Source organism: Protopterus annectens, chromosome 7.part1 (assembly GCF_019279795.1).
Source record: "Protopterus annectens isolate FY-2018-M chromosome 7.part1, PAN1.0, whole genome shotgun sequence".
In the NCBI taxonomy this organism is placed as follows: Eukaryota; Metazoa; Chordata; order Ceratodontiformes; family Protopteridae; genus Protopterus; species Protopterus annectens.
The window spans coordinates 307,107,033-307,126,842 of NC_056740.1; the positions used below are offsets into that span (position 1 = coordinate 307,107,033).

Genomic DNA, 19,810 nt, shown 5'->3' on the forward strand with positions numbered 1-19,810 from the left:
CAAGAGGATTTCTCTTTTGGTGAAACCTTGCATACTCTTGGGGAGCATTTTCACCTGGAAAGCCAGGATTACTCTGATTCAAAAAAGAGGCTTAGGGAATGTTCTTCGTGTTTCACTGTTGCAGTCATTACATTTGGGTAATCTGCTGGCAGGTTGCCCTCAGTCGGCCTGAATTCCAAAGTCTTGGGTCCTACGTCAGTTGCTGTCTCCTCTTGCATGACGTCAGGTTGTTCGGGGTATAAAACGTGCAGCCAATGCCATTTTCTTTAGTCTTTCTTGCTGCGCGGTGCTTGAAGCGGAAGCATTTCGCAAGTACCGGTCGGCCAACTACTGAAATATTTGGGTTTGAGTTTCAGAACCGAAGTCTTCACTAAAGCTAAGTACCCCTTTGGGGAAACTTTTTTTCTTGCTTTTTACCAATGTCAGAAAAAGTTAATAATTGTATTACTTGTGGAAAGCAAATACCTCATAAGGATTTCCATTTATACTGTATTCCTTGCCTAGGCCCTGATCACAATGTGCCTGGCTGTCGGTTTTGTGCTAGTTTTAACCACCGCACTATTAAGCGTCTGTATAGTTTTGCATCCAGATTTAACTACCCAGAAATGTCGTTGGATAGTAATCCGACTACCGGAGTGCATAAAAAACGCAAAGAAAAGGACAGAGAAAGGCAGTCGAGATCCAAAACCGACGACAAAGCTTCTAAGCCAATCGCTGGTTCTCTGGTACTCATTGAGGTGCTTTTGCAGTCCCTGATACCCGCTACATTCGAGTCGCAGGCCTCTACCAACACCCATGTGGAGTCCGGCATGCTATAAGATACTCAAGGTATTGGACCGACTGATGTATCTCATTCGGATGGGTCCAGAGCCGCTGAGCAGGCACTGGCTTCTGAGGGTGTATTCAGACCTCAACATTTGTATATCAAACTGACGAAAGCTGCAAATCCAAAGACCAAAGCAACTTCTAGAACTAAAAAACCGATGCATGAGCCACGTGCACAGGCTCCTTTGCCTAAAAAACATGATCAAAATGGCAGAAGACCTTATTACCTTGATCAGGGGTACCCATCCCCCTCCTGATAAGAAGCCTAGGCAAGACACTGATTATCAATCTTCAGATCAGGTTTCTATTTCTTCTGATTCCTCTTCTAATCGGGAATTATCTATGCCTCCCTATGAGGATTCTGATGCTGAGGAGTCTATTCCATCTGCATCTCCTCCTGAGGATTATTCATTTGGAGAAACCTTGCTTGCTTTGAGGGTGCATTTTCACTGGGAGAGTCAAGACTTCTCAGAATCAAAAAAGAGGCTCAGGGATTTCCTCCTTCTCCCTCAGCACAGGCCTTTAGCCATTCCCCCCGTTTTAGACGTTGTGGATGATGTGTTTTCAGAGTCTAGCATGACCCCTGACTCTTTACCTCCGGCTCTCAGTAAGCCTGACAGATATTACAGGGTCCCTGACTCACATAAATTTTTATTTAGAAACCCTGCTGCTGACCCTGAAACTATTTCACAGGGTCCAAAGGGAGTTAAGGCCTCAACAGCAAAAAATCCTACCCCCTCTGACAGAGATTCAAGGGCACTGGACAGATGGGGGAGAAAAGGTTTATATATTTGCAACCTTGGCAATCAGGGCCTTAAACTGTCAATTTTGTATGCTTAAGTACCAACAACATGTTATGGGATTGTTGAAACAGAAAATGATGTTGATTTCAGATTGTGCAGAAAATAAAGAATTGCAGGACTTATTGCATGCAGCTGAACAAGTTGGAAAGCATACTTTGCAATGTGGTTTTGATTCCTTACAGGCCTCTTGCAGGGCCGCAGTTACTGGATTGGTGATTAGGAAGCATGCCTGGTTAAAGGAGCAAAATTTGCCTGATCATGTTAAAGCTAAACTGCTAGATGCACCTTTACAGCATGATTCTCGGTTTGGTATTAGGGTAGAAGAGGTTTTAAAGAAAATGGAAGACAAAGCTAAGTCTATGCAAACTGTTAAAGACTTCTTACAAGTGCAGCCACCAAGATTCAGTAGACACTGGCCTACAAAAAAATGGTCCTTTCCTGTGTCAGACAGAGCTCAAAGGGGCAAATCCAGACACCCTAAGGGTTCCAGATACCAGGCGCAAGAGTCTTACAGGTCAGAGCAATGGGGAGCTTCCACCTCCAAATCTGGAGGAGATAAAGCGCAAACCTACAGAAAACAATCCCAATGACTTCCCTCTGCCTGCACCAAACACTTATCTTTTGGCAGCACCCATAGGGGGAAAATTAGCACTTTTTGCTCAAAATTGGCAGTTAATAACCCAGGACAAGTGGGTACTAAAAATCATATCACAGAGATACAGATTCCATTTCCACACTCTGCCAATGGTAAATGGTTTGCCAGATTTGCCAAAAAAATCAATGGGCAGAGGCACAGAAACAAGTTACGTCCCTCATGATTATGGGGGCCATTCAGACAGTACCAGAACAGGATAAAGGACAAGGTTTTTACTCAAGACTGTTCTTGGTACCCAGAAAGGACAAGACCTGGCAGCCAATACTGGATTTATCGATTTTGAACACATACCTGGATATTCCAAAATTCAAAATGCTGACTTTGCAGCAGCTTCTACCCGTGCTGGGCAAGAATGCGTGGTTGGTGACTTTAGACCTAAAAAAGGCATACCTGCATGTCCCAATAAGACAATCGTACAGAAGATACCTCAGATTCAAGGCTGGCTTAATGCATTACCAATTCTCTGCACTGCCCTTTGGCTTATCTACTGCGCCCAGGGTCTTTACAAAGTGCCTGGCACCAGTAATTGCATTTTGCAGACAAAAACGTATACAAATATATCCTTATGTGGACGACTGTCTCATTCAAGCAGAGAACAAGGACACTCTTCTTCGACACCTGGCGTTTGTGAAAAAGCTTCTAACATGCCTAGGGTACACAATAAACGAAAAGAAATCACAACTGGTACCCTCTCAAAAGATAACATTCCTCGGTGCACGCTTGAATACAACTGCCCAGATGGCTTACCTCACGCCGGACAAGCAAAGGCAACTGACTACTTACTTCAAACTGATGGCAACAAAAACCCAGTCTTCTGCAAGACAAATTCTGCACACCCTGGGCTTCATGGCATCCTACTGATTCCATATGCAAGACTGCATATGAGGAAATTTCAATGGTACCTAAAACGTTTATGGAGTCAACATTCTCACAGTCTGGAAACAATGATTCCTCTCATTCCCTGCCTGTGACAGGAGTTTCTAAGGTGGGAAAAGGCATGTCACCAAAACATGAGACAGCCATTCACTCTACCCCCTGCCAGCCAAACCATTACAACAGACGCATCAGATTATGCCTGGGGGGCCCACATGGCAGGAAGATGCATTCAGGGCATATGGTCACCAAAACAAATGCATCTACATATCAACCAGAAAGAGATGCTAACTGTTCAAAATGCCCCAACAGCCTTCAAGGACTTACTTCATCCAGGACAACTACTGATAAAGGCGGACAACACCACAGTCATGTGGTATATAAACAAGCAAGGGGGCACACACTCATACCCCCTATGCAGATTAGCCATGACACTGTGAGACACCGCTTTGACCTACCAAATACAACTTCAAGCTCAATTCCTGCCAGGAAAACAAAACACTCTGGCAGACGATTTACACAGAAACCTTATGGATCATCACGAGTGGAAACTACATCCACAAGTCTTCACCATGATAACAAAGAAATGGGGGAGCCCAGACATAGATCTATTTGCCTCGCCTCAAAATTATCAATTGAAAAAATTCTGCACAAGGACTTATCACAGACAAGCATGGAAAATGGACGCCCTATCCTTCAGTTGGAAAAACCTATCAGTTTACGCCTTTCCACCTCTGCCTCTTCTCCCCAAGGTCCTCCTAAAAGTCAGACAAGAGAAACCAAAGATGATATTAATTGCCCCGGACTGGCCCTGCCAATACTGGTACCCAATCCTAAGGAACTTGTCTTAATACCCAGCTTGGACCTTGCCTCAAAGACCACAACTACTGTCCCAGCAAAACAATCAGATCCTGCATAAACAACTACAGACACTGAACCTGCAGCATAGATGATCATGTAGTCATACAAACAGCTCCTTTCAGTAAAGCTGTGATGGATGTTATTTTGGAAGCCAGAAAGCCTAGCACTAGAAAATCTTATGCTGGCAAATGGAAGAGATTCTGTGCTTGGAATCAAGCACAAGGAACTGATACAGCAGAACCAAATATTCCTCAGATATTGCAATACTTAACTGATTTGCTTGACAAAGGCCTATCTTTCTCATCAATTAAAATCCATGCCTCTGCCATTTCAGCTCATTACAATACGGAGCCACCAATCTTTTCTCATCCTTTACTAAAGCAGTATCTTAGAGGAGCCAAAATTTTAAGGCCTCCTAGAAGATAACCACTGCCTGCATGGGACCTCAATTATGTGTTGGAAAAGCTCACCCTGCCTCCATTTGAACCAGCTGCTACCACTGATATAAAGTTCTTATCATGGAAAACAGCTCTGCTACTAGCAATTACTTCAGCAAGAAGAGTTTCAGAGCTACAGGCCCTCATGGCTGTAGATCCTTTTGTTATATTTAACCCAGACAGGGTATCTCTGAGGACAAATCCTACTTTTATGCCTAAGGTGGTTTCCATTGTGGCTCTTAACCAAACAATTCATCTGCCAACCTTTTATCCAAATCCACAGAACAAGGGGGAGAGAATTCTGCATTCCTTGGACGTACACAGCCAGCTAAGATTCTACTTAAGCAAAACTAAAGCTCTAAGAAAAACTGAGCAATTACTAGTGACACTTATGCTGCAGGATCAGAAGGCAAGGCAATATCAAAGCAGACATTTTCAAAGTGGCTAAGCCACTGCATCCATTTCTGCTACTTACACCATGGTAAATCTGTGCCCAAGGGCATTAGGTCTCATTCCACCAGAGCTGCAGCTACTTCAGCAGCCTTTCCAAGGGGAGTACCAACCAAAGACATTCTAGAGGCTACCTGAAGTTCTGTTCACACCTTTACAAAGCATTAGCATTTGCCTCTCTACTCTAAATCCAGGGCAGGCTTTGCCACTGCAGTTCTGCAGGGCCTTATAGCCGCTCCTAATGCTGTTTAGCTCCAGCCTCCCAACCATAGCTTTCGGACTCTACCCAAATGTAATGACTGCAACAGTGAAACACAAAGAACATAGTACAGTTGTGTACACTTACCATAAATGTAGATGTTCGAGTGCATTCACTGTTGCAGTCCAGGTTACCCTCCCACCATCCCCCTGACATTCTGAATTATATCTTTCCTTCACTATCTTCTACAACCTATGTGGTGTATTTGCTTGTAGATGAAGGTAAAGTTTATATTGATGTGTGTGTGTGTGTGTGTGTGTGTGTGTGTGTGTGTGTGTGTGTGTGTGTGTGTGTGTGTGTATATATATCTATATCTATATATATATGTATCTATATATATATATATATATATATTTTTTTTTTTTTTTTTGCTTCCTTTTTGGGGGCACCTGACATCGGGGGCAAGAAAAACTAAAGAAAATGGTGTCGGCTGCATGTTTTATACCCCTGACGACCTGACGTCATGGAAGAGGAGACAGCAACCAACGCAGGACCCAAGACTTTGGAATTCAGGCCGACTGAGGGCAACCTGCCAGCAGATTACCCAAATGTAATGACTGCAACAGTGAATACACTTGAACATCTACATTTATGGTAAGTGTACACAACTGTACTTTTCTTACTCCTGCCCCAGCACAGGCCTTTAGCTATCCCTCCTGTACTAGACATTGTTGATGATGTCTTTTTGGATTCTAGCTTGGCCCCTAACTCTTTACCTCCTACTCCCAGAAAACCTGATAGATATTGCAGGGTTCCTGACTCTCGCAAGTTCCTTTTTAAAAATCCTACTACGGATCCTGAGACCATTTCACAGGGACCCAAGGGCATTAAGGCTACTACTGCCAAAAATCCTACCCCCTCTGATAGAGACTCCAGGGTGCTGGATAGATGGGGTAAGAAAGGTATACACTTCTGCAACCTTGGCCATTAGGGCCTTAAATTGTCAGTTTCATATGTTAAAGTATCAGCAGCATATTATTGGATTGCTTAAACAGAAAATGATGTTGATTCCTGACTGTGCTGAAAATAAAGATTTACAGGATGTAATGCATTCTGCTGAACAGGTTGGAAAACATACTTTACAATGTGGTTTTGATTCACTAGAGGCATCTTGCAGGGCTACTGTTAACTAGGTCTGTATTTAGAAGGCATGCTTGGCTTAAGGAGCAATCATTGCCAGATCATATTTGCTCCCTTAAATCAGGGCCGCTTGTTTGGCAACAAAGCAGAAGAAGTTCTTAAAAAGATGGAAGAAAAAGCTAAATCTATGCAAACTGTTAACAATTTAATAAAAGTACAGCCTCCAAGATTTAGTAGGCATTGACCCGCTAAGAATTGGTCCTTTTCTGCCTCTTCCAGGCCTTCAGTCCAAACCCAGAACCAGTAGAACACCCTGGCTTCAGTCCCAGGTTACGCACAGGACTAATCAGTGGGGGGGGGGGGCACTCCCACTTCCAAATCAGGGAGTAGTAAGACTCCCCTCTATGGTAAACTGTCTCAATGACTTAACTTTAAAACTTCCAAGCACTTCTCAACTGTCTTCTCCTTTAGGGGGAAAGATTGCTCTGCAGGCAAAAAACTGGGAACTTATTACCCAGGACAAATGGGTTTTAAATATAGTTTCCCAAGGATACTGATTTCACTTCCACACGTTACCAACCCCAAACGGTTGGCCAGATCTCCCCCCAAATCAGTGGGCAAAGGCTCAACAGCAAATACTCTGTCTCTTAAGCATAAAGGCTATTCAAACTGTACCAGAAGAGGAAAAGGGACAAGGTTTCTACTCAAGACTTTTCCTGGTACCCAGAAAAGACAACTCATGGCGTCCTGTCCTAGACCTTTCTATCTTAAACACCTCATAGGTTCATACTAGGCTATCTGCCCTAGGGCATTTATAAGCCTAGCCAGAGTGTGTTTGGCTTTCACTACCCATTTTAAATTAATTTTGCTATGCCTTTTTTTGAGGTTAGTATACTGTGCCTCTGTCTAACAGTGACACAGAAGTGATAGCCGGGGTAAACCTACGATCTCCCATCCACTCATCAAGATTCCTCTTGAAGAGAGTCAATGTGGGACTCTGCCTAACCTGGACTGGGATTTTATTCCAGAGTGAAGGGAGCCTCTGGGTTATGAATCTGTCCCTACAGCATGTCCTATGTATTTCAGTGCTGAGGTTCAAGTCTCTCAAGCGCGTAGCTCGATGGGATTTGGATTTTCTGAGGTGCAGCATGTCCATTAATTCCGGGTTGGACATGGCTTTATACGTCAGGCACAGATCGCCTCTGAGCAGGCGGTATGCCACTGAGTAGAGCTGGAGTTTCTTTAACCGGGCAGCATATGGCATCTGTTTGAGCCCTTTGATCCTCTTGGTGAGGTACTTTTGGGGTCTTTCCAGTTGCTGCAGGTGTCTGGTAAGGTACATCCCAAAAGGGGCATTGTACTCAATTATGGGCCTGATGAGGGATGAGTAAAGAGGTACGATGACCTCCCCTGATCTAGATGTGAATCCCTTCATGATTAGGTGGGCTATATAAAATGTTTTTCTAACCACTTTGGCCACGTGGTTGTCAAATGAGAGATTGCTATCAACTTGGGTCCCCAGGTCCCTAATGACTTCTTCTGTACTTAATGGATTACCACCTATATGGTAATTTGTGGGCACTTTGTTTTTGCCAAAGGGGATGACTACACACTTTTTGGCGTTTAGCTTGAGGCCATGGCTCTGGCACCAGTTGTCTGTTTCTATGAGGCCCTTTTGGAGGATGCTTGTGTCGGCTGGAGAGTTGATTATGGCGCCCAGTTTGCAGTCATCTGCAAACCTTTTTGGTGATTCTAAAATTCAAGATGCTAACTCTTCACCAGTTGCTTCCTATGCTAGGCAAAGATGCCTTGTTGGCAACACTGGATTTAAAGGAAGCCTACCTGCACATCCCAATCAGTGAATCTTGCAGAAGATACCTACGCTTCAAAGCAGGCTACATGCACTATCAGTTCTCTGCACTGCCCTTTGGCTTATCTACTGCACCCAGGGTATTCAAAAAGTGCCTGGCTCCAGTCATTACATTTTGCAGGCAAAGCAATATTCATATATACCCATACCTGGATGATTGTCTAATTCAGGCAGAAAGCCAGGACATATTTTTGAATCATCTGGCATTTGTACAAAAGGTGCTAACTTGTTGGGGTACACCATAAGTGAAAATAAATCACATCTGGTACCCTGTCAATAAATTATATTCCTGGGAGCAAGCTTGAATACAACTTCCCAGATGGCTTTCCTCACGCCAGAGAAACAAATTCATTTGACAACTTACTTCAAACTAGTGGCCACAAAAACCCTGCTATCTGCAAGGCAAATACTGCAAGCCTTGGGGTTCATGGCCTTCTGCATTCTACTAACTCCATATGCAAGACTGCATGTGAGGAAACTACAATGGCATCTAAAAAGCCTGTGGTGTCAACATTCTCAGGATCTAGAAGTAGTGATTCCTATCATACCTTGCCTACGGTTAGAATTCCTTTGGTGGGCAGAGGCCTGCCACCAAATCAAGGGACTACCATTCACTCTACCCCCTGCCGCCCAAACCCTAACAGCAGATGCATCAGACTATGCATGGGGGGGCTCACCTGGCAGGGAAGTGCAATCAAGGCAAATGGAACCCAAGTCAAATGCACCTGTATATCAATCAAAAAGAAATGTTAGCTGTACAGAATGTTCTGACAGCCTTCAAGGACCACATTCTTCCAGGGCAGTTAATGGTAAAGATGGACAAACACCACTGTTATGTGGTACATAAAACAAGCAGGGGGGTACCCATTCTTACCCCCTCTGCAGACTAGCCATGGTTCTGTGGAACACAGCCTTGAGCTACCATGTGCATCTACAAGCTTAATTCCTGCCAGGAAAACTAAAAACACTGGCAGATGAACTAAGCAGAAATGTCATGGACCCACACGAGTGGAAACTAGAACCAAAGACTTTCAACATGTTGATAAACAAATGGGGGAGCCCAGATATAGATCTGTTTGCCTCTCCCCCAGAACTACCATTTGGACACATTCTGCACAAGGACTCCCCACAAACAAGCTTGGAAAGTGGATGCTGTGTGCTTCAGCTGGAAAATCTATCCGTTTATATGCCTTTCCTCTTCTTCCTCTCCTCTTCAAAGTACTACTAAAGATCAAACAGGACAAACCAAGGATGATATTGATTGCACCAGACTGGCCATGCCAACACTGGTACCCCCTCTTGCGCAGTGCGTCACTGTTAGCCCCATGGCACCTGCCTCAGACCCCTACCTTGCTGTCACAGCAGGAGAGCCAGATTCTGCACCTCCAGCTTCAAACCCTGAACCTGGCAGCTTGGCTAATTACCTAATCTCTCAGTTACCATCCCTCAGTAAACAAGTGTTGGATGTCATTTTAGAGGTAAGGAGGCCTAGTACTAGAAAATTTTATGCTGAAAAATGGAAAAGATTATGTGCCTGGAACCAAACTCAAGGGATGGCCACAGCAGCGCCCAATTTACCTCAGATTCTTCAATACTTAACTGAGATGCTTCACAAGGGCCTTTCCTTTTCCTCCATCAAAATTCATGCCTCAGCCATTTCAGCTCATTACAACACAGAACCACCCCTCTTTTCTCATCCACTACTCAAGCAGTTCCACAGAGGGGCCAAAAACTTAAGACCACCCAGCAGAGTCCCAACTCCAGCCTGGGACCTTAACTTTCTATTGGAAAAACTCACTCTTCCTCCTTTTGAGGCAGCTGCAAGTGCAGAGTTAAAATTCCTTTCTTGGAAAACAGCTTTCCTTTTAGTTATCACTTCAGCAAGAAGGGTATTTGAATTACAGACCCTTGTGGGAGTGGAGTCTTTCATCATCTTTCATGCGGACAGGGTGTCCCTCAGGACCAATCCCTCCTTCATGCCCAAGGTGGTATCCAGTGTGGCTCTTAATCAATCCATTCATTTGCCAACATTCTTTTCTAACCCTCAGAACAAAGGGGAAACTGATACTGCACTCAGATGTGCACAGACAACTTAGATTTTACTTGGACAGGACTAAACCTCAAAGGAAATCTGAACAACTGCTGGTGGCATTTGCTGCAAGGGCTGAGGGGAAGGCAATTTCAAAGCAAACCATTTCTAAGTGGATAGGCCATTGCATTAATTTCTGCTATAAGCACCATGGAAAACCTATCCCACAGGGGATTAGACCCCCATTCAACCAGGGCTGCATCTACCTCTACAGCCTTTCTCAGAGGTGTCGCTACCAGAGACATTCTAGAAGCCACCATCTGGAGTTCTGTACATACTTTCACCAAGCATTACCATTTGCCAATTTTCTCTAAATCCAGATCTGGCTTTGCCACTGCAGTCTTGCAGGGCCTTATAGCTGGTCCTAATGCTATCTAAATTCCTCCTCCTATCCTTAGCTTTGGGAATCTACCCAAATGTGATGACTGCAACAGTGAAACACGAAGAACATAGTACAGTTGTGTACACTTAACATAAATGTAGAAGTCTGAGTGTATTCACTGTTGCAGTCCTGGTTACCCTCCCTCCAGCCCCCTGACTTCTCTTGGCTCTATCTTCCTTCTTGTTTGGTGTGTTTAAGCTTTCTGGTGTTGCAATCCTGGTTACCCTCCCTCCAGCCCCCTGACTTCTTCTTTTGGTTATACCTGTACTCTCCTTTACTATGCTTAAAAGCTTTTTGGTGTGTTTGCTTTTTTGCTGGAAGTATAGCCGTGTGTGTGTGTGTGTGTGTGTGTGTGTGTGTGTGTGTGTGTGTGTGTGTGTATATATATATATATATATATATATATATATATATATATATATATATATATATTTAATTGCTTCCCATTGGGGATGCACCTGACATCTGGGGCAAGAAAAACTGATATAATGGCGTCGGATGCATGCTTTATACCCCTGGCTACCTGACGTCATGGAAGATGAGACAGCAACTGATGCAGGACCCAAGACTTTGATAATCAGGCCGACTGAGGGCCACTGCAAGCAGATAACCCAAATGTGATGACTGCAACAGTGAATACACTTGAACATTACATTTATGGTAAGTGTACACAACTGTACTTTTTTTCTGCTAGACCCAGTATTATCCACATAAAACTGAAGGCATTGAAACTGCATTTGTATTCATTTTTTATCTCTTGTCTTTTATTTCCCCCAATTCAGACTGAAGAAACTGAAAGAAAAGAAGGATGCCCTGTTATTAGAAGGGAAATGGAGGAAACATTGCAAGACAGACTATCTGCGCAAGAACCTTTTGTTTTAGAAGATGAAAATGAGTCAACTGGATGTTGTTCTGCACTTGAAAGTGTAGAATTTGTATCTAAGTCAAGCAAGTTACTATTGGATAAAGCAGAAAAGGAAAGAACTTGTTTGTCATTAACCGAGAACACAAACTGTGTTACTCCTCCTATGAACAAGAGTGATGCTGCTATTGAAGTGTCCACAGAAGAGTGTGCTCAGTTAAATACTTCCATATCTTCCTTACCGGGCCTTGTTAATACAGGTGGAAACAGTGAAAAGCTAACGGATGAGTCACTGGAAAGGCTCACTGAAGGTACGACCGGTGGTGTGCATTTTTTCTTAGGAGTTTGCTGGGTCTTGCATTTTGTTGAATTTGTTAAATGACATTGTACTCTTCTAATGTGTTATTTTTTCTTCTGTAATTACTTGGACCATTTTCATTACCTGTTGTATGATGTGGCGGAGTCCATATTCCTCGTCTATAGAACTAAGGGCAGTAGGCATTAGTCAACAAGGTGTCTGAAATTCTACTAATCTCTCTCCTTTTTTAAACCCCATAATGGTCTGCAGAGTAGCTTCCCAACCATATGTCATTTGCCACATGTTAAACTGTGCTGTCAGATAAGTAACCCCAGACTACTTTCAGAAGTATTTGTTTTATTTTTGCGGTGTTTAAAAGTTTAGCATTATTTGCTTGAATCTTCAGTAAACTGTTCAAATAGACCACTATGTTTTTATCGCATTCACAATTGTCAGCAGCCCCTCCTTAGGTCTTAGCATTTTTTTCTCACCTTGTCCATACAGTTTTATATATATATATATATATATATATATATATATATATATATATATATATATATATATATATATATATATATATATTTCAGCTCTGTTTTGTTTTTACTTTTTTCAGTTTGTGTGTCTGTTAATATGGATGTATAATATGGATGTATTATTGTTCTGGTGAAGTTTTTGATAACAGGAAGTAAAGCTTTAAAAATATAAATGTGCACAAAATTCTCAGACAGGGCAAACTTTGTGTGTGTACTGCTTAGATGAAAGCATTTTTTGCTTGCATTGTTTGTAAATCATTTGCCAAATGCATTGTGGTTGTTGCAGCACATCTACATGTCCAGGGGTACAAAATATTCCCATACTTGTATGACTGGGTGCCCCCTCAGTGGAGTCTCTTCTACAGGTCTGGGGCTTCCTCCTTCAGTTTTGTGGTTCAGGTCTGGGGCTTCTTCCTTCAGTTTTGTGGTTCCTGTAGGAAATTCCAGTCTGATTCCCATTCAGTACTTGGTATTCTTAGGATGTTATTTGGACTCTACAGTTTCACTGATAGCACTTTAAGAAAGAATTCTGTCCTTAAGGTCCACAGTAGACAGTCTTCTACAGCTGAACATCTATCAGCACTTTTAATTCTAAGAGTATTGAGTTTCATGGCTTCCTCCATATTGATGGTACAATTTGCTGGATATCATGTGTGTCCTTCAGTGTATCCTACAGTCACAGTGGTCTCAGTGATTCCCCCATCTTTCACCTCCAGTAATTGTAATTCAGTCATGAAAGAAACCTCTACAGTGGTGCTTTCATTTTCCGCTACCATCAGCAGGCAGACTGTTTCAGGTTCCATCCCTAGTGGCAACAGTGACCACTAATGCATCCTTCTTCAACTGGGGGGAATTACAAAGGGAAAATGGTCCAAGGTATGTGGACAGAAATGGATGCCTGTCTTCACATAAATGTATGGGAGATGAGGGCAGTTCTCTTTGCATTGGAGGAGGTACAGGACTACATTCCTCTGGGAGTGATAAATATTTAGACTGCAACATGACAATAATCTGGTATATAAACAAGCAGGGGTGAACCAGATTGTGCCCATTATATTGAGGCCATGAGGGTGTGCAGGGGGCAGTGGCCTCTGTTTTCTGACAGCGTCACACATTCCCTGAAAGCACCATGAATTGGTGGATAGGCTGAGCAGGAATCTCCTTTTGCTTTAGGAATTGTCCCTCAATCCAGAGATTACCAAGAAGATAGTGTTTCTTGGGTACTCCCTATTTCAAACTCTGTGCAACTCTCCAGTACACGAAACGTAGTGGCTATTTTGCCATAGCTCTCCCTCCTTGGGTGCAGCCACCTGGGGGCACATTGTGTCATTGTTAGTCCCTCCCCCAGGTTACTTTATGCTTAAACCTGCTCTTCTCCTGATGACCAAATTCCATCAGAAAGCCTTACAGTGCAGGTTCACTGTCCTCCTCTTCACCCCATTTTGGCCCAGGTAAATTTGTTTTCCCGTTCTTAAACCTCTCTTGAAGGAAGCCCCTTGGTTCCTCATTCTAGATTTAGTTATTCACCCTTCTGGGAAGCCTAACCTGAACATTCCCATTCTGAACTTAGTTCCAGTACTGACGGCATACTTTGCCTCCTCGTTTGTGGTCTGTATTAGTGTCACTGAAACCATCCCAAAAGGTTTACCATAGTAGATGGAAAAGATTTACTGCCCTTTTCAGTTTCTATTGGAGATGTTCTCCATTCTCTTACTACCCTTTTCTACCTTACCACCCTATTTTACTCCATCTCCAGTTCTGTAATATTAAAGTTCAGTTGGCAACAATTTCTTTATTTCATGTTGGTTTCATCGATCATTCCTTGGCTTCCCACAATCTATGTAAAGCTTTTCTCAAAGGCAACTTCCTTCCTTCTGTGTCCCCTGGTAAAGGATCCAATGACACTTTGGGATCTAAACTTCATCCTATAAGCCCCTTCCAAGCCTCCTTACGAACCTGCAGCTTCTTCAGCCCTAAAACTATTTTCTTGGTGTAGGTATCACTTCAGCTAGAAGGATATGAGAGATTCACACTCCTGCATCTGCTTTTCCATATATTGTTTTTCACATAGATAGGGTCACGTTAAGAACAAATCCTTCCTTTATACAAACATTGGCCTCCAACACCAACATTTTAGTCCATTCACTTACCTGTGTTCTTTCCTATCAGAAGGAGAACACATCCTGCATAAACTGGATGTTTGCAAACAACTACTCTTACATCTTCATTCATCATATTCCTCTAACAAATGCCATAATTTCCCTCCAGTAGGAAAGAAATCAGTACAGTTACTCCCAATATTAAAACCCACTCTAGTTTACCACCCAAGACTCTTTCACAAATCTTCTTAATCCTTGGCTCCTATAACTATCAAATTACATCTCTACAACCAGCCCTCTACCCTTCTAACATTTTTATCCTAATTTACAACAAAGGTAAAACCCAAGTTAAATAAAATGCTCCTAAGTCAGATTATTTTACTGTATCTCTTCACTCTACTAGCCTTTATCACCAATTATCAAATCCACCTCCTTCAAATACTTAGACTTCAAGCAATCCTCACAAAGAATATCAACATCTCCCCTGCCTGTCTTTCTCCATAATACCCTGCCTGTACAAACAAATCACATCTGATCTATTTTTCTGTAAATATCTTAAAATTAATCATCCACATTTACGATCAGATGTCAGGCCAAGACCAAAATATAACTGGCCCCACCCTTTCCTCTGGAAAATATCAATTAAAAAAATTAGTGGAGATGTTCAACCCATCCTGGTTTCACTTTTCATAAAACCATCACTTCCAACGCCAAAAATAAACCACTAATCTAATATAAACCAGTCACCTAATACATCTCAGCAAAAAAACAGAATCCAAACTCACCTAACTAAATATGAACTTAAGTATGTGCAATAAAATCCATGACATACATGTTTATCTTGCCACATACAATCCTGATGTCATAGATACTGAAACGTGGTTAAAAAAACAGAAGTAAAGGATAATGAGATCACCCCCCTCCCCCAGGATACAGTATACTCAAGCATGGCAGAGACAAAACAGGTGTGCATGTGGTGTAGCAATCCTCTATAAAAAAAATTCCCTAACCGTTACCTTACTTCCACAGGAAATACCCAAATTTAACAGCACTGAACTGCTAATCACACTCGTAAAAATCAACAATAGGAAAACTATATGTTTAACAGCAGTTTATATACCACCAGGGAATAATGCTGATACTGCTTAAAGCCTCCTGTATTGGATGTCCCAGCAAATTAACCATGAAAGTATAATAATTTGGAGACTTAAATATAGACTGACCACTAATAAGTTCCATTACCCCCACTGAATCCATAACCTTGTACAACTTCAGACATTTAATAACCGCATCTACTAGAATCATTAAAACTTCAGGGAGACGCTCAACATTAGATTGGATTCTTACAAACAAACCAGACAGACTGATAAATGTAGGCTGCCTCTCAGATAGCATAAGTGACCATTACCTGTCTATGTCAAGCAAAGCTCCTCATTAGCACTCTTCAAGAAAATCTTGATGTGTGGATGGGAAATAGGAAATTCACCCCGGGGATCACCTCTGTGGCTCTGCTCGACAGGGGCACAGGAAAGTTTTTTTTCTTGGGTGGCGAAAGTCAGGGTACCATTTTGGCTAGGCTTGTATAGGCCCTAGGGCCGATAGCGTAGTACCTACCTATGAACCAACACATGCTATTAGAACTCACAGTAACCTAGATAAACATATCTTTAATCAGATACAAAATACAGCCAATTTCAGCAAAGATATTTTCAATGAAACAAAAAATATAACTGGAATGTACTTAGAACAATCCTGCTAGATACTGCTGTATCAATAACGTGTTCTCATAGACCTTAAATAATCTAGCACCAGTATGTAATAAAAGAGTAAAGTCCAACCCTGCACCGTGGCTGATGAAGGAAACAAAAAAAAGTCTTGATAAAATGGGATAAAGCCTTGGAAACACTGGTATAAAAATAGAACTCAAAACGCCTTCCAGCAGTTTAGACATCTTAGAAACTTTGCAAAACTCCATGTCAAACAGGATAGGTAAACCTTCTGTACCAGCCTACTAGACAAACATATAAACAACCCAAAACTGTTTTGGTCATCACTAAATAAACTACTCCACCCTGGCAAGACCATTAGTCCCTCTTCAAAACCAGACACTCTCCCAACAGAGTTAAATTCCTACCTTATGCTCTCAGTATTATCTCTGTTAGACACTAATACATCTGCCTCCTCACTCTACCCCGTCCAATCAAAACCACCCACAGCTCTTCACTTTTAGTCCAGTACCTACCTCACTCATAAGGAAGTTGCTCCTTAAACTAAAAAAAATACTTCTGTAGCTGTAGACCAACTACCATTAGACTACCTAAAAATGGCTGCAGAAGCCATAGCCTTCCCTGTGTCCATACTAATTAATAGAGTTATAGCAGAAAGATATGTTCCCATCACTGTGGAAAACATCCTATATCATACCACTACACAAAAGCGGCACATTTACAGAGTTTAATAACTGCAAACTGATAGTGTCCCCCCCTCTCCAAAATATTAGAGAAATGCATGCATATGCAGCTGATGTAATACCTAACCTTGAATAACCTGCTCTCAGAAACACAACATGGCTGTAGGCCCCAACACAGCTCTACTACATTTTACCAGTATAATAAACTGACATAGAAATGATAGTCTGCTTGTGTCCACCATGTTCTTAGGCTTGTCAAAGGCATTTGATACTGTCTTGCACCAGCAACTGCTCATTTGGCTCTCCTCAATAGCACTTTCGCAGTACTTGTTGTTGGTTCCTTAGTTACCTATTTGGAAGACAGCAAGCTGTTAAATGGCAGCAAACCTACTCATCCTTTCAGCCAGTTACTACGGGTGTCCCTCAGGGCTCTTTCTTGGGTCCTGTACTGTTTATTATATTTATTAATGACCTCCACACATCCACTCACCATGATAGTTTAATTCAGTATGCAGATGACTCAACACTAATATGTGTGGCCTCAACAAGTTCCAAGACATTACCCAAAACTTTCTTCTATGAGGAAACCCGGCTCAAAGAATCAAACCTCTTACTCAACCCTAAGAAAACTAAGCTAATGCTTTTCACCTCAAAAATTTGGCAAAGTCAAAATCAATCTTTTACCATAAAGTCAGCTGATAATACTGTCATTGAAACTGTAACTCACAGTAAACTTCTAGGCATTATAATAGATGACAGTCTCAAATATGACCACCATGTACTGCCTTCCATTAAATCTACACACCAGACACTAGGATCCCGTTGTAGGATCAATTGATTCTTTAGCCGCCACCTTCTTACTGCTGCTATCCTAACAAACATAAACAGTACTCAAAGAAACTTGCCTCCTGCTACAATAAAATAGCTAAATTCTAAATTTGCCACCAGTCTCCCTAATAGGAGCCACCATTGTCTTAGTTTAAAGCAGTTAAACTGGCTTGAACTGCACAATTGTCTAACATATTCACAACTGACTACAGCACACAAAACTCACTGATCATCCAAAAAAATGCCCTGCACTGCAAAATTCATTACTACCCTACTGTCCAGTAAGGGACCTCCTTTCTAGTAACAAATTCTTATTACTTACAAATAAGTCACATAATGTTGCAGTAGGCTCACTGTACTCCCAATGTGTTGCTGAACTCTCGAATATTATCCCCATGCAAGTAAGGCTCTCCGACAAACTTGAGTAGTTTTAAACCACTGCTTAAACAATATGTTAACCAGTTCTGGTCCTTTACATGATTATCACAGGGTTAAAACTTTTTCACTGTCCATACTATCCAAATACTGTCCTTAAACATAATATTCACAACCTCTTACTGAAATGACAAAACAGTTTTTATACATGACGGCTGCCTTTACAGTCCATTAAGCTGCATGCATGCTTTCTCTTTAATAACTTCCTTCTCTGTAAAATCATAGAATGTATATGTATAAATGTAACTACCGATGTTCATCGTGTTACCCTGCTGCAGTCATCACACTTGGGTTATCCTGTCGTCAGACGGTCCCGCAGTCGGCCGGAATTCCAAAGTCTTGGTCCGGCGTCGGTTGCTGTCGCCTCTTCCCTGACGTCAGTGCGCCAGGGGTATATATAATGCAACCGACGCCATTTTCTCCAGTCTTTCTTGCCGCGCGGTGCCCGAAGCAGAAGCAGTTCGCAAGTGCCGGTCGGCCGACTCCTGAGATTTTCGAATACGAATTTCAGACCGAAGTCTTCTATAAAGCTAAGTACCCCGTTGGGGAAACTTTTCTTGCCTCAGACCGATGTCAGAAAAAGTTAACAATTGTATTTCTTGTGGGAAACAAAAACCTCATAAGGATTTTCATTCTTATTGCATACCTTGCCTAGGCCCAGACCACGACGTCACTTCTTGTCGGTTTTGTGCTAGGTTTAATAAGCGTACTATTAAAAGACGCTTTGATTTCGCACACCACTACTTCGGTAGGAAATTTAACTACACCATGCCGTCAGAGCAGCCGACTACCGGCGTGCACAAAAAACGCAGGGATAAGGACAGGCAGCTCAGGCCTAAGCCAGATTCCGAGGCCTCGGCTGATCCGGTCTCCGGTCCTCAGTGAGGCTCCAACAAAGCCCCTGACTACCGCAGATCTGGAACCCGAGGCTGATACGGAAATTTTGACGGAATGTACCAGGCCGACGCAGCCTCTTACTTCAGGCCCTTCCGACGACTTTGCTTCAAAAGATGTCGGTGCTACAGAAACGCCATCGGTTTCTGAAGGCGTTTTCAGACCGACGACTCTCACCATTAAAACGTTTTCTAAGTCGAAGACTCCTTCTAAATCTAAAAGGACTGCACTTCAGTCTCCTGTTCAAGGCCACATGCCTAAGAAACAGATGCTCAAAATGGCTGAAGATTTGATTTCTTTAATCAGGGGTTCACAACCCCCTCCTGACAAAAGGCCTAGACAAGAGGAAGATTTTGCTTTCTCTGAGCAAATGTCCATTTCTTCAGACTCCTCTGAGGACCAAGACTATTCCTTCTCTCCGTATGAAGATTCTGATGCTGAGGACTCTATTCCCTCAGCGTCTCCTCCTGAAGACTACTCCTTTGGGGAAACTTTACACACTATGAGGGAACATTTTCACTGGGAAGGTCAAGACTACTCTGATTCAAAGAAAAGGCTCAGAGAGTTTCTTTTACTCGCCCAACACAGACCACTTGCCATCCCACCAGTTTTGGACATTGTGGATGATGTCTATTTAGAATCCATTTTCAACCCAGACTCTCTACCTCCTGCTCCGGCTAAGCCTGACAGATACTACAGAGTGCCTGATTCCCACAAATTTCTTTACAAAAGCCCAGTAGCTGACCCAGAGACTATCTCCCAGGGTCCCAAGGGGGCTAAGGCTTCTATGGCTAAAAACCCAGTACCTTCTGAGAGGGATTCCAGAGCATTAGACAGGTGGGGGGAAAAGGTTTACACCTCAGCCAC

The 19,810-nt window shown here is 42.5% G+C and overlaps 1 protein-coding gene across 1 annotated transcript in view; it reads left to right on the top strand.

The window, feature by feature from the left end:
• USP19 (ubiquitin specific peptidase 19) overlaps positions 1 to 19,810 on the top strand; it is a 3,461,697-nt gene that overhangs the window by 400,274 nt on the left and 3,041,613 nt on the right. Inside the window, exon 4 of the mRNA XM_044078491.1 lies at positions 11,367 to 11,757. Coding sequence (XP_043934426.1) covers positions 11,367 to 11,757 — 391 coding nt within the window. The remainder of the gene's footprint in view (positions 1 to 11,366; positions 11,758 to 19,810) is intronic.